Consider the following 12404-nt stretch of genomic DNA (forward strand, 5'->3'; position numbering starts at 1 on the left):
AACCCGGGGAAGATGGTTATCAGAAAGATGCTTAAATTTGGCAAAACGTTAATTAAAAAATGTGACATTACCTAAACAAATTTATAAAAAGACAAGAACAAAATTGATCCAAGAGGTTGCCAAAAGGCGGATGCAAGATGAGAGAAGCGGCTGAAATTTCTGGCATGTATCGGTTCTATACTGCATGTGACAATAATCTATGTCTAGTATATTGAGTAGAGTGACAGCACACAGACCTTTTCTGACAAATAAAAACATCCAAGACTATCTAGTAGGGATGACCGAATAGCTTTGGATAAGAACTTATCTGAATAGCTATAGCGCTTCCCGAATAGCTACTTTGGTATCCTGGATAAAGTACTGCAATGCGCAGGCGCCGGACCTCTCTGACCTTTTCTGGCACCTGCGCACTGCAGTACTTTACTCTGCACTCAACAGGGCAGATATAGTATGCCTGCGTAGGAGCTGTGGCAGAAGTAAGAAGGAGGACGTCATCGCTAGAAGATGGGAGGCGTCAGACCGGACCACGACACCCATCGGACCGGACCGGACCCTCAGGTGAGTATAATCTAACTCATTTTTCTTCTCTTTCAGGTTACATCGGGGGCTTATCTACAGCATTACAGAATGCTGTAGATAAGCCACTGATGGCAGTGGCCACATCTCATAGGCCAAAACTGAGGTGACAAATTCCCTTCAAGTGTTCTACTTCAAGTCAGATTCAGGAGTGTACTTGTCTGATATGGCCACTTACATCAACAAGTGCCAGCAGATTTTATCCCTTCTTAAGAGATGTGCTCTGTAGTCAAAACATGTGCCTTTGGTTAGTGGTGCCACCATGAGGCACTGTATTCTTTCTAAATGCTATGTGATACAACATGCATTACAGCATGATGTAATTTGATTAAGAATTCCATAACTCTATGTGCATCCATGCCAAATCAAAGCCCCCTAGATATCTACTATAGAACTATATTAGCATGCTGGATTCAAATTAAAGTAAAATTAATTTTAATGGAATTATCTCTCTACAGACAATCACTTTTATGGCTTCCACTAACCCCTTCAAACAGTTGCTTGCTTGCTAGGAAGAATCAGTCTGACAAGCATTTTTCTTGTAATGGCAGCTTCAGGAGAAATGTATCATTCAATGATGGTCATTCTGGCTCCTGAGTTGGAGATCCTCATGTGATGTTTATAAGCCCTATTAGGGCATGCAAACATACCTTTCTAGAAATCAGATGCTCGGCCTTGGGAATAATGAATTAAATTAGAAAATAATTCCCAAAATTCTAAAAGAGTCACATACTTAGAAACATTAACAGGTGTGAAGTCAGAAATGTGAAAAAATGTTCTTTAGCTTTTTCAAAACACAATAACGTAGCATAAGACAAGCAAAATACATCTACAATCACTACACTTTGCAATATAAACATTATGTATGGCAACCTATGGTAATGCACAACCTGGCTTTGTTCCCAGTAAATGTATGCTTCGCAAGGCACAGTTTAATGGAAGTGACTGTGAATAGACTGAATTAACAGGTCTATTCGTTTTCAGACCATTTATTTCAGTTTTAGATGTTGCTCACTCTAATGGTATTTGCACAGTGTTCTCTGAAGAGATATGGGTCTTGTTGTAATGTTTGGTGCAACATCTCCATTCCTATCAGTGTTTAGTTGCTAGATTTGTATGCTGTTCATAAAGTTAGAACAAAAAAAAAACTCCCAGAGGCTCACACAGGGAGAGCATGTGACTGTATTTCCTGTTTCTGTGTTTCCTGTGTCTGTGTATGAGAGAAGCAGCCTGCTGTAGATGCTGCACAGATAGAGACACATAAATGATTTATTTCTGATCTGTTAAGCTTATCATATATTGTTCCTGTTTGTTCCTGAATAAAGAAGCTCTGTTGTCACACGCTTGGAGAGTATCCTGAATAATCCACTGTCAACAGGTTATGGGCCCAGAGTGACACCGAACCCCGGAGTAACACAGCAACAGAAGTCCAAGGCAAAAACATCACAGAGCAACAGAGAATGTCCACTAGCAGCAATCCTGTCAAGTTTTCAGTGCCAAGCCTTACTAACCAGAACTACCAGTCCTGGAAATTCAAGGTGAAGATGCTGCTCATAAGAGAAGATATGTGGAAATATACTCAGGAACAGATGCCTTATCCATTACCAGATGATTGCCTAGAGAAGGATCAGAAAGCACAAATCATATCTCCCTCAGGGTAGATTATAATCAGACTGTGCATATATGCAAGCGTGCAACTGCAAAGGAGAAGTGGGATGAGTTACAGAAAGTGCATGAAAAATCAAATCTCAGCAATAAGCTTTATCTCATGAGAAAGCTGTATCAGTCTAAGCTAAGTGATGGACAGAATATGCAGGACTATATAAGAAACACCCTAGAGATTGTGGAGCATCTCAGGGGTATTGGAGAAGAAATTATAGATTTTCATCTTGATGCACTACTATTAAGTGGTCTTCTATAAAGTTATGACAGACTCGTGACTGCACTAGATGCACAGACAGATGAAGAGCTGACATTAGAGTATGTTAAAGTTAAACTTGTGGAGGAATTCAAGAGAAAAATGCAGAATTTAAGCAGCAGTAATGAATCCAGAGCAGAAACAGCATTAAAGACACAGGATTTCCCTAAATATAAGAGCAATCTAAGAGAAACTCTTGAATGTTTTGTCTTTAAAAATCCCGGCCACCTTAAAGCAGACTGCAAAATTTGGAAAGCAAGAATGAGTCAACTTAAAAAGCAGATCAAAGGGTTAAAGCAGCTGTAAAGGAAGATTCTGCATGTGTTGAAGCTGCATTTAATGCCAGAACAGGCCCATCTACAAAGCATATATGGTGTATAGATTCTGGTGCAAGCAGCCATATGACAAATAACAAGGATTCTTCACTAAGTTTAATGAAAGCAAGTCAGAAAAGGTTATCTTAGCTAATGGTCACTATATGACTTCAGAAGGAGTAGGAGATTGCTATCTCCACTGTCCAGTTTCCTCAGCACAAAGCAGAAAGATCCCAGTAAAGGATCTTCTCTATGTTCCCAGCCTTGAAAGCAATCTTCTGTTAGTAAAGAAGCTCACACAAAAGGGGAATGTAGTTACTTTTAAAGATAACAGATGCATCATCTCAAAGAAGGGTCACACTCTTCCAGAAGTAAAAATCCAAGATGAACTTTATCAGCTAAAATGTAAAGTAAGAGTATACATTGATAGACAAGATCTACATAAGAACTGTATCCATGTATGACACAGACATCTTGGGCACAGAGACCCAGAAGCAGTAAGGAAGCTAGCTCAACTTGCAAATGGTATTGAAATCAACCAGTGTAGTCAAATGATGAAGTGCACTAGCTGTCTTAAAGGGAAAATGTCCAGAAAATCCTTTCCTAAAATAAGCATCATACAGATGTATGTGGTTCAATGAGCGTTCAAACTCATAGCAAGAAGAGATATTTTCTCACATTTATTGAGGACTACTCCAGATATACAGTCATTTATCTGCTTCACAGTAAGGATGAAGTTCCACAGAAACTTGAAGAATATCTTGCTGGAGTGTTTAACAAATTTGGAAGAATGCCAAAAGCCCTGCGTGCAGATAATGGAACCAAATATACAAGTGGTAAGGTGCAAACCATTTTGAAAAAGAATGGAGTTGTGTTCCAGACTACTATTCCATACAACCCAGAACAAAATGGCATTGCAGAGAGAAAGAACCGTGCTCTCTGTGAAAGTGGAAGAAGTATGTTGTTTGATGTGAATCTGCCTACAACGTATTGGGGAGAAGCCATCATGACAGTTTGCTATCTTCAAAACAGAGTGCAGGTAAAGACACAAATAAAACTCCATATGAGCTATGGAACTGCGAGAAGCCTAACCTTATGCATGTCCCAAAAAAAAAACGTTTCAAGTGGGAATCACACGCAAAGCAAGGATTCCTGGTGGGCTATAGCAAAACTCAAAAGGGATGCAGAATCCTGCACACAGAGACCAACCCAGTAACAATCAGCAGAGATGTAGTGAATGATGAAAACTCTGTATCGCTCAAATTCCATAAAGTTACACCAGTTATGCAACCTAAGAAGCAAGAACAAGAATCTCAATCACCAAACCTAGATGCCAAAAAGGAAAACACTGAAGTGTGGATAAGCTTTGAAACCACCAAGGAAGACACAGAAGAACCAAGTTAACCTCCAGTCAGGAGATCAGAAAGACCAAACAAAGGTATCCCAGACACCTTTCTTATATGGTTAGAACACTTCCTGAACCAGAGCCACAGTCATGGCAAGAGATGCAAAAACTCTGCCTGTTCACGAGAATCAGAAGTGGATAAATGTCGCTAATGAAGAGATGGGTCCCTTCACTAACTCCAGACATGGGAGCTTACTGAGCTACCACAAGGAAAAAGAGCTATCAGATGTAAGTGGATCTTCAAAAACAAATATGACTCACAAGGTAAAGTTCACCGGTTTAAGACAAGATTGCTCGCAAAAAGGTACTTGCAAAAGTATGGTGAAGATTATGATGCTACATTTTCTCCAGTTGCGAAGCAAACCACATTCAGAACTTTAATGTCCGTAGCTGCAGTTCAACAGATGACAGTGAGACATTTTGACATCAAAACATCCTTCCTACATGGTGACACTGAGGAAGAGTTGTACATGTGTAGGGAAGTGGACTGACCTATGGACCTGTATGCAGCAGGAAGGTGAATGCAAAATGTGCAGTAAAAGTACTTGACGTGAACTGGTGTATATGTATGTGGGGGAGACAGCTAGAGACAGTGAAAGATGGTGAAGTACTGGGCTTTGACAACTAGGGGGAGACAAAGAACAGCAGGAAAAGGAGATAGTGCATTACTAAGGTTTGGCCACAAAATGGAGGAAAAGAGTAGTGAGAAAAGGCTTAACAGCAGCTTAAGGCTAGGAAACCGCATAGTCATGGTGGGAGGAGTTACAGGGGCTCCCAGAGAAGGGAATAAAAAGGCAGAGAGAGTTCCAAAAGGAAGCCAGTCCAGGAGGAGTTCAGCAGAGGCGGAGACTGAAGGAGGAAGAGACAGAGAGGAGGACTCCGGGAGGGACTGGAAGGAGAAACAGTCAGGGGGGTGGCCCTGACAGGAGAGCCAAAGGACAGAGGATGCCCGGGGGTACCAGATGGACGAACTTGGACAAGCGAAGCGCTGTGGTGGTAGGCCTACGGTAGCCACAGCGAAAGAACTGCGAGGGACTATCAATTAGGAAAAGGAAAAATGTGAAAGGTACCCGGGCCTGTGTGTACGGAAGCTGTCGTGCTGCTGTGGTCTTCAGAAGGACAGCCAATAAAGAGGACCTGTTGAACGTGCATCAGTTTCTGTCTCCAGTCTGTTTGCGGCAAAAAAAAGGACCACCCCCGAGTTGGCACACTTACCTACACATGAGGAAACCCGGGGGATATAATGACCGGAGTTTTTTCGGTTTTGAGTTTTCGTTTTTTGCTCCCCTTCTTCCCAGAGCCATAACTTTTTTATTTTTTCATCAATATGGCCATGTGAGGGCTTATTTTTTGTGGGACGAGTTGTACTTTTGAACTACATCATTGGTTTAAGCATGTCGTGTACTCAAACACAGGAGAAAAAATTCAAGTGCGGTGAAATTGCAAAAAAAGTGCAATCCAGCACTTGATTTTTGTTTGGCTTTTTTGCTAGGTTCACTAAATGTTAAAACTGACCTGCCATTATGATTCTCCAGGCCATTACAAGTTTATAGACACCAAATATGTCTAGGTTCTTTTTTATCTAAGTGGTGAAAAAAATTTCCAAAATTTGCTAAAAAAAAAAAATTGCACAATTTTCCAATACCCTTAGCGTCTCCATTTTTCTTGATCAGGGGTTGGATGAGGGCTTATTTTTTGCACACTGAGCTAACATTTTTAAGGACACCATTTATGTGCATATATGATCTTTTGCAGCGGCCAAAAAAACGTAATTCTGGCGTCTTGATTTTTTTTCCCACTACGCCATTTAGCGATCGGGTTAATCCTTTTTTTTATTGATAGATCAGGCAATTCTGAATGCCGCAATACCTAATATGTGTATGTGTGATTTTTTTATTGTTTTATTTTGAATGGGGTGAAAGGGGGGTGGTTTAAACTTTTGTATTTTTTTCAGATTTTTTAATACTTTTTTTTAATTTTGGCATGCTTCAATAGCCTCCATGGGAGGCTAGAAGCATTCCATTACTCGTTCGGCTTTGCTACATATAGGCGATGAGCAGATCGCCTATATGTAGCAGAATTACAGCAATGCTATAAACGCCAACCACTGGGTGGCGCTCATAGCAATGCCTATCAACAACCATAGAGGTCTCTAGGACACCTCTGGTTGTGATGGAAACGCATCGCTGACACCTGATCACATGACGGGTGTCATCGATGCGCATATTTCCGGCCCGGCGGCCGGAAGTGCTGGTTAAATCCCTCTGTCAGAGTTTGACAGCAGGATTTAACTAGTTAATAGGTATGGTTGGATCGCGATTTCACCTGCGCCTATTCCGGGACATGTCAGCTGTTGAAAACAGCTGACATGTCCCGGCTTTGATGTGGGCTCACTGCCGTAGCCCTCATCAAAACAGGGGTACTGCCATTGGACATACTATTCCGTCTATTGGCAGTAAGGGGTTAAGTTAAAAAGGGTGAAGAGCACCTTGATTGTAAAATGCAAAAATCTGTCTATGAGCTTAAGCAGTCGGCAAGAGCTTGGAACTCAAAAATGAACAAAGTTTTGATAGATGAAGGACTTAAAAGATCTCAAGCTGATCCATGTTTGTATACCAAAAATGCAGCGAAGGAGTGGATGTATGTTCTCCTATATGTAGACAATGTAATCATGTGTCATCAAGATGAAAAGGAAATTGCAAAGCTAGGTGAAATTCTCCACCAGCACTTTGAGACTAAGGACCTTGAAAATGTGACATATTATTTGGGAATCCAAATCAAGAGAGAAGAAGATGGGAGTTTTCTTCTCAACCAAAGTTCTAAAATTTCCACAATACTAAACCAGTTTGGAATGTCAGAAGCCAAAGGTGCATCAGCACCAATGGATCCATCCTACTTAAAGTTGGAAGGAGAAGAAGATCTGGTACCCAGCAATTAAAGTTACAGATAACCAGTGGGGGCGCTTCTGTACTTAGCAATCACAACTCGTCCAGATATCACAGCCACATTCAGAATTCTCTTCCGACATGTAAGCAAGCCATGCCAAAGAAACTGGAATGCAATTAAGAGAATTTGTCAATATCTTAAAGAAATTTAAAGGCTAAATCTTAAGCTACCTGCATCAGGAGATCTCACTCTCAGAGGTTAAGTGGATGCAGATTGGTATGGCGATTCAAGTGATCGGAAATCAATAAGTGGTTACTTGATCAAGTTAGGAGAAAATTCAATTTCTTGGTCCAGCAGAAAACAAGTGTCAAGCACATTATCCTCTACAGAAGCAGAATATATGTCTGCTGCTTATGCAAGTCAATTTGGTTGAAACAACTTTTGGAAGATTTTGGCAAGCCATTAGCTCAACCAACAGTTATCTATGAGGACAACCAATGATGCAGTAAACTTGACAGCAGTGAGAAGATTGGTGCAAGGACTAAGCATATTGATGTAAAACATCACCACTTACGTGACTTAGTGGAACGTGGCGTACTCAAGTTTGTTTATTGCAAGTCTGACAAGATGATAGTTGATGGTATGACGAAGCCATTATCAAGAGCAAAGTTTGTGGACTTCAGAACTTCAATGAGACTAACAGGATAAGTAGTTGTTGAGTGGGGGTGTTGGAATATGTTTGGTGCAACAACTCCATTCCTGTCTATGAGTATTTAGTTGCTAGCTTTGTAGGATGTTCATAAAGTTAGAACAAAAAACAAACTCCCACAGGCTCACACAGGGAGAGCATGTGACTGTATTTCCTGTTTTTCCTGTGTCTGTGTATGAGAGAAGCAGCCTGCTGTAGATGCTGCACAGATAGAGACACACACATGATTTATTCCTGATCTAATATGCATATTGTTCCTGACTGTTCCTGAATAAAGAAGCTTGGTTGTCACACGCTTGGAGAGTATCCTGAATAATCCGCTGCCAACAGGTCTGTTCTTTGAATCTCTATGTAGTATGTATTTCTATCAGATTCATTCTTTTTTATTCACTTTTTGGAGTTTGTATGGTTAGAAAGATGTTTTCTATGGAGTATATAAGGCCACAATGGAAAAATCAATTGATGTGTTACAACTTCTAGACCCAGAGTCAACATTTAAATAGTAGTTTCAAACCACTTGATCTCATTATATAATGGGCTAAGTAGGCAATCTGCTAAATTATGTACTCTTATCCATGTGAAGTGCCAGCCATTACTTCTCCCTCATGTCTAACCTGGTGTTTACTGCCTGTTGTCAAGTGTAATCTGTCAAGCTGCGAAGGTACCAATACAGATTACAGAAAGGGTCATTGTCTATCTGCTTCTTCTTTAGTGTCTGTCTAACTGCATACAGTCATAACAGACATGCTGACTTTTAGTTTGGGTCTTTCAAACTACTAAACAAACCGTGGGTAATACATGCTGGGAAGTAAGGGAAAGGAAAGTTCAGCACGTATAGTGATGGAGGAATTGGGATGAAAATTAGTATGTGCTCCATAAGTAGTTTTAAATTGTTGGAGTTGAGGGCAGCATGCTACAGGTGTTATGTAAAAAGGCAGGAATGTTTTATATTATTTGTGCCTTTTATAATATTGGTACTTTCTTCAGTAGCAGAGGAGCCAGTAAACCCCCTGAAATGGTTAGGCCTGGCTGTGACCACAACTTCTGTTGCCCCTATTTGTATACCCCTGCTTGGACCATGAACTGGACTGAAGAAATATAAATGATAAACTATATGTTTGTTTAGAATGTAAGTTTGTTCTGTACAATTTAGGAAATACAGTAACACATTAAACAATGCAGGAGAATACCCACTGAATCTAACAAGCACCCATATAACAGCATGGCGTCGCTCCACTTTAATGGAACAGAGGAACTGGTGAAGAAACTAGAATAATCCTACACATTAATAGCTTCCTTGTCTCTCATTGCAATTTTAACATTCCAACATATGTTGTAAATAAGAAACACATGAGTTATATGTTCTTACAGATGAACAATAGTCTAAATGATACCAGAGGGAGAAAAATTACAGAAGAACATTTGTAAAACCATACTTACCACAACTAAGGTTGCTTTCTGCTTTCCTTGCCCATGATGGGATGTTCCATAAGTCATTTTCCCAATTTATAACATTTCCCTTTACTTCACAGCTGAGGTTCGCAAGAGTATGTGAATCCATTGCAAAGTCCCAGAGACGAAAGTTGTAAATATCCCCTTGCAGTGGCTCAATTCCAGAACCGTAGGAGCCCAGTGTTAAATTCCCATTACCTGGAATGGAAAGGTCTTTGGTGTCTGGACAGGAAACTGCTTGGTAGCTATTTTTTGTGCTCACAAATACATAATCTGAACTACTATTCCAGATAACACACAGCTGTTGAAATGATTCTGTAAAGAAGTCTTTACTGCCATCTAAAAGCAGGGCAGGATCAAGAATGCATGGAACATCCAAGACAGTCAACACGTGTCCATAAGCTTCTTTTCCAAAGCTTAGACTGTCTTTGTTTGAGGTTTGGTAAGAAAAAGCTTTCCAGTTCTCTATGCTGTTGTTGGTTTTGGTAGCCTCAAAGCAAATAGTTAATTGTTTTAGAGGAGGAACAGATACTTTGGACGACAAAGAGACAAGACCTGAACTTTGGTTTTGTGGAATAGTGACTTTTTGGTTTTGCAACGATACAGCGACTATAAAAAAAAAAGAAAATAGGAATTAATCCCAAAGTCATGAAGCAAATGAACATCATACATTTCAGGAATAATCTATTAAGTGGTGATAAAGCAATATGAATATATACTTGTAATGTTAATATTTTTCACATGAAAAACACGCCAGCATGGCGTTGATATGAGTTGTCAATAAAAAGCCAGTCCACCTACGTGTTTATCCATCTGGATCCAATACTAATTAAAAGACATCTTATGTGTTCCCTATAGAATATTCTTTTAATTTACATACTTATAGCGAAGGTATTGTTATTTCTTTAATGGCGTTATTCTATTAGATCACTTATAGCTCATATGTCCTATTAGTCCATATGGACATCATAGTCCTTTGCTCAGAATAACCATCTGTTAATAAAAGTGATGAGCTGCTGTAAAGAGGACTATGGAATACAACATTTCCCCAGCAGTGACCGATGCAGAAGAAAAGTGATTCTGCAAAGATGACAGTTGTTTGTGAGGGATTTCAGACTTTGGACCTTTTAAGGCCCAAGATAATTTTACTCTTCGAGCCACACATAATTGCTTTCTACATCAACATTGTTACAATACTATGGTGTGCACACTAACAGCTCATACAAGATTTATTATTTTAGTGGATTCTCTTCCGGATAAAATTGCAATATTATAAAATGATTACTTCAAGCTCTGGGCAGATCTTAGAGGGGTTGTCTCAAGCTCTTAATTGGTTAAAATTCCAATAACTTGTTAAAAGAGGCAACTTCTGAATCTACTTAATAGTAAAAATCTTTTCCATTCTCAATAATAGATGGATTTTTATTTTTAGAGACAACACCATGTTGAGTAGGTTATTCACACCACCCTGCAGTGGCCAGTTACCTAAATATGGGGCATGCAACACTTATATGACCAATGCTTAAGAGCATGCAGTTGCTGCTCTGAATCTGGCTGGTGATGGCATGGGACTGTGCAAAATCTGGACCAGTGCCTCAGCTATCTGCTGGTTTGAACTGTCAGTCTTCAAGAGTGAACGGCTCCCTGCAACCAAGAAGTCAGGAATTTGGGGAGAAGTGCATGAAGAATATTGGATCACTCCTTTAAAGGGGTTGTCCAGACAAAATAAACTTTGCCCATGTGATGAAATATGTGAAAAATAACCAACATAGCCATAATCACTTATGTTGTGAGTTCATTTTCCCCTTCATTACTGAGGCCCGAGGAACTCCCTCTTCTGGTAAAGAAAGGTAGTGAGCCTGATTATCAAACACCTGAGGCTGATGATGATGACTGGCTGAGTGGAGTTACAGACTGGATATAAGGCTGCCGACGCCCTTCTGCCCTGCGGGTGATTTCTCTGTGGGATCCTTGGAGACCAGTCTGAATTCCTGCTCCTCTAAAGCTAAGTTTTCTGCTTGGCCTTTTGCTTTTGTGCTTTGACTTTGTTTTGCTTTGTTTTTTCTGGATTTCTGCCATTCCCCGCTGGGGTGTGCTGAATTCATTTAGCTCTGTCTTCTGAAAATACCTGAGTGCTGATTTAGTTTTTGAAGCCTAGCTGCTTCAGGGCCTTTTTCATATCAGCTTGTTGGCTTATGTCTTTGATAGGGTTTTGGCAGATTGCAGACAGCAGCCTTCCTGTCCTTTCCTATCTAGATAGTTGCGGGCCCCGTCTTTGCTCAGTCTATCTTTCTGTCTGTGTTAGTATTTTCATCTTTCTTCACCGTCATTATATGTTGGGGGCTGCCTATTGCTTTGGGGTCTGCTCTGGGGCAGTTTAGATTTCCCCTTACTTTCTTTAGGCCTATGTAATTCTCCGGCTGTGATCGAGGGGTCTAGGGCTTCGTAGGAACCCCCCACGGCTACTGCTAGTTGTGTTGATAGGTTCAGGGGTCTGCAATCTGATAGTTGCCAACCTCTCTGGTTTTCTGGACTTAGCTTGTATTTCTGCTTTTGCCTCCTACGTTGACTCATTCATAACAGAATCACCCGCCATACCGCAGATTCTAGGGTACTCAATAGCAGGAAAGAATTGTAAAAAAAAAAGAAAAAAAAAAGGTGTATATTTTTTCCTCTATATCTCTGAGGCCGTAGGGGGAATTTTTTTTTCTCTCAATGGAGATAAAGCAATTGTCTGATCGTGTGGAGCAGCTCGCTGCGGAAGTGCGGGGAATTTCCACCTACCTTGCTCATTCACATGCTGCTGAACCAAAGATTCCTACACCTGATGTATTTTTTGGGGATCGGTCTAAATTTTTGAATTTCAAAAATAATTGTAAATTATTTTTTGCCTTGAAGCCTAACTCGTCAGGGAGCTCCGCGCAGCAGGTTAAAATTGTCATCTCTTTGCTGCGTGGCGATCCCCAGGATTGGGCGTTTTCTTTGAAACCAGATGATCCTATTCTGACTAATGTGAACGCATTCTTTCAAGCTTTGGGGTTGTTGTATGACGAACCTAATGCCATTAATCAGGCTGAAAAGACCCTGCTGGCATTGAGCCAGGGTCGTGATTCTGCAGAATTGTACTGTCAAAAATTCCGAAAG

General features: G+C 40.4%; 1 protein-coding gene across 5 annotated transcripts in view; it reads right to left on the bottom strand.

The window, feature by feature from the left end:
* The window catches only part of ADGRG6 (adhesion G protein-coupled receptor G6), a 233546-nt gene that overhangs the window by 121990 nt on the left and 99152 nt on the right, over window positions 1-12404 (bottom strand). For all 5 annotated transcript variants that reach the window (XM_073557709.1, XM_073557708.1, XM_073557706.1 and 2 more), the window contains exon 4: window positions 9249-9869. In XM_073557709.1, the coding sequence (XP_073413810.1) occupies window positions 9249-9869 (621 nt within the window). The remainder of the gene's footprint in view (window positions 1-9248; window positions 9870-12404) is intronic.

Source organism: Dendrobates tinctorius, unplaced genomic scaffold (assembly GCF_039654945.1).
Source record: "Dendrobates tinctorius isolate UK_male_01 unplaced genomic scaffold, ASM3965494v1 ptg000250l, whole genome shotgun sequence".
NCBI lineage: Eukaryota > Metazoa > Chordata > Amphibia > Anura > Dendrobatidae > Dendrobates > Dendrobates tinctorius.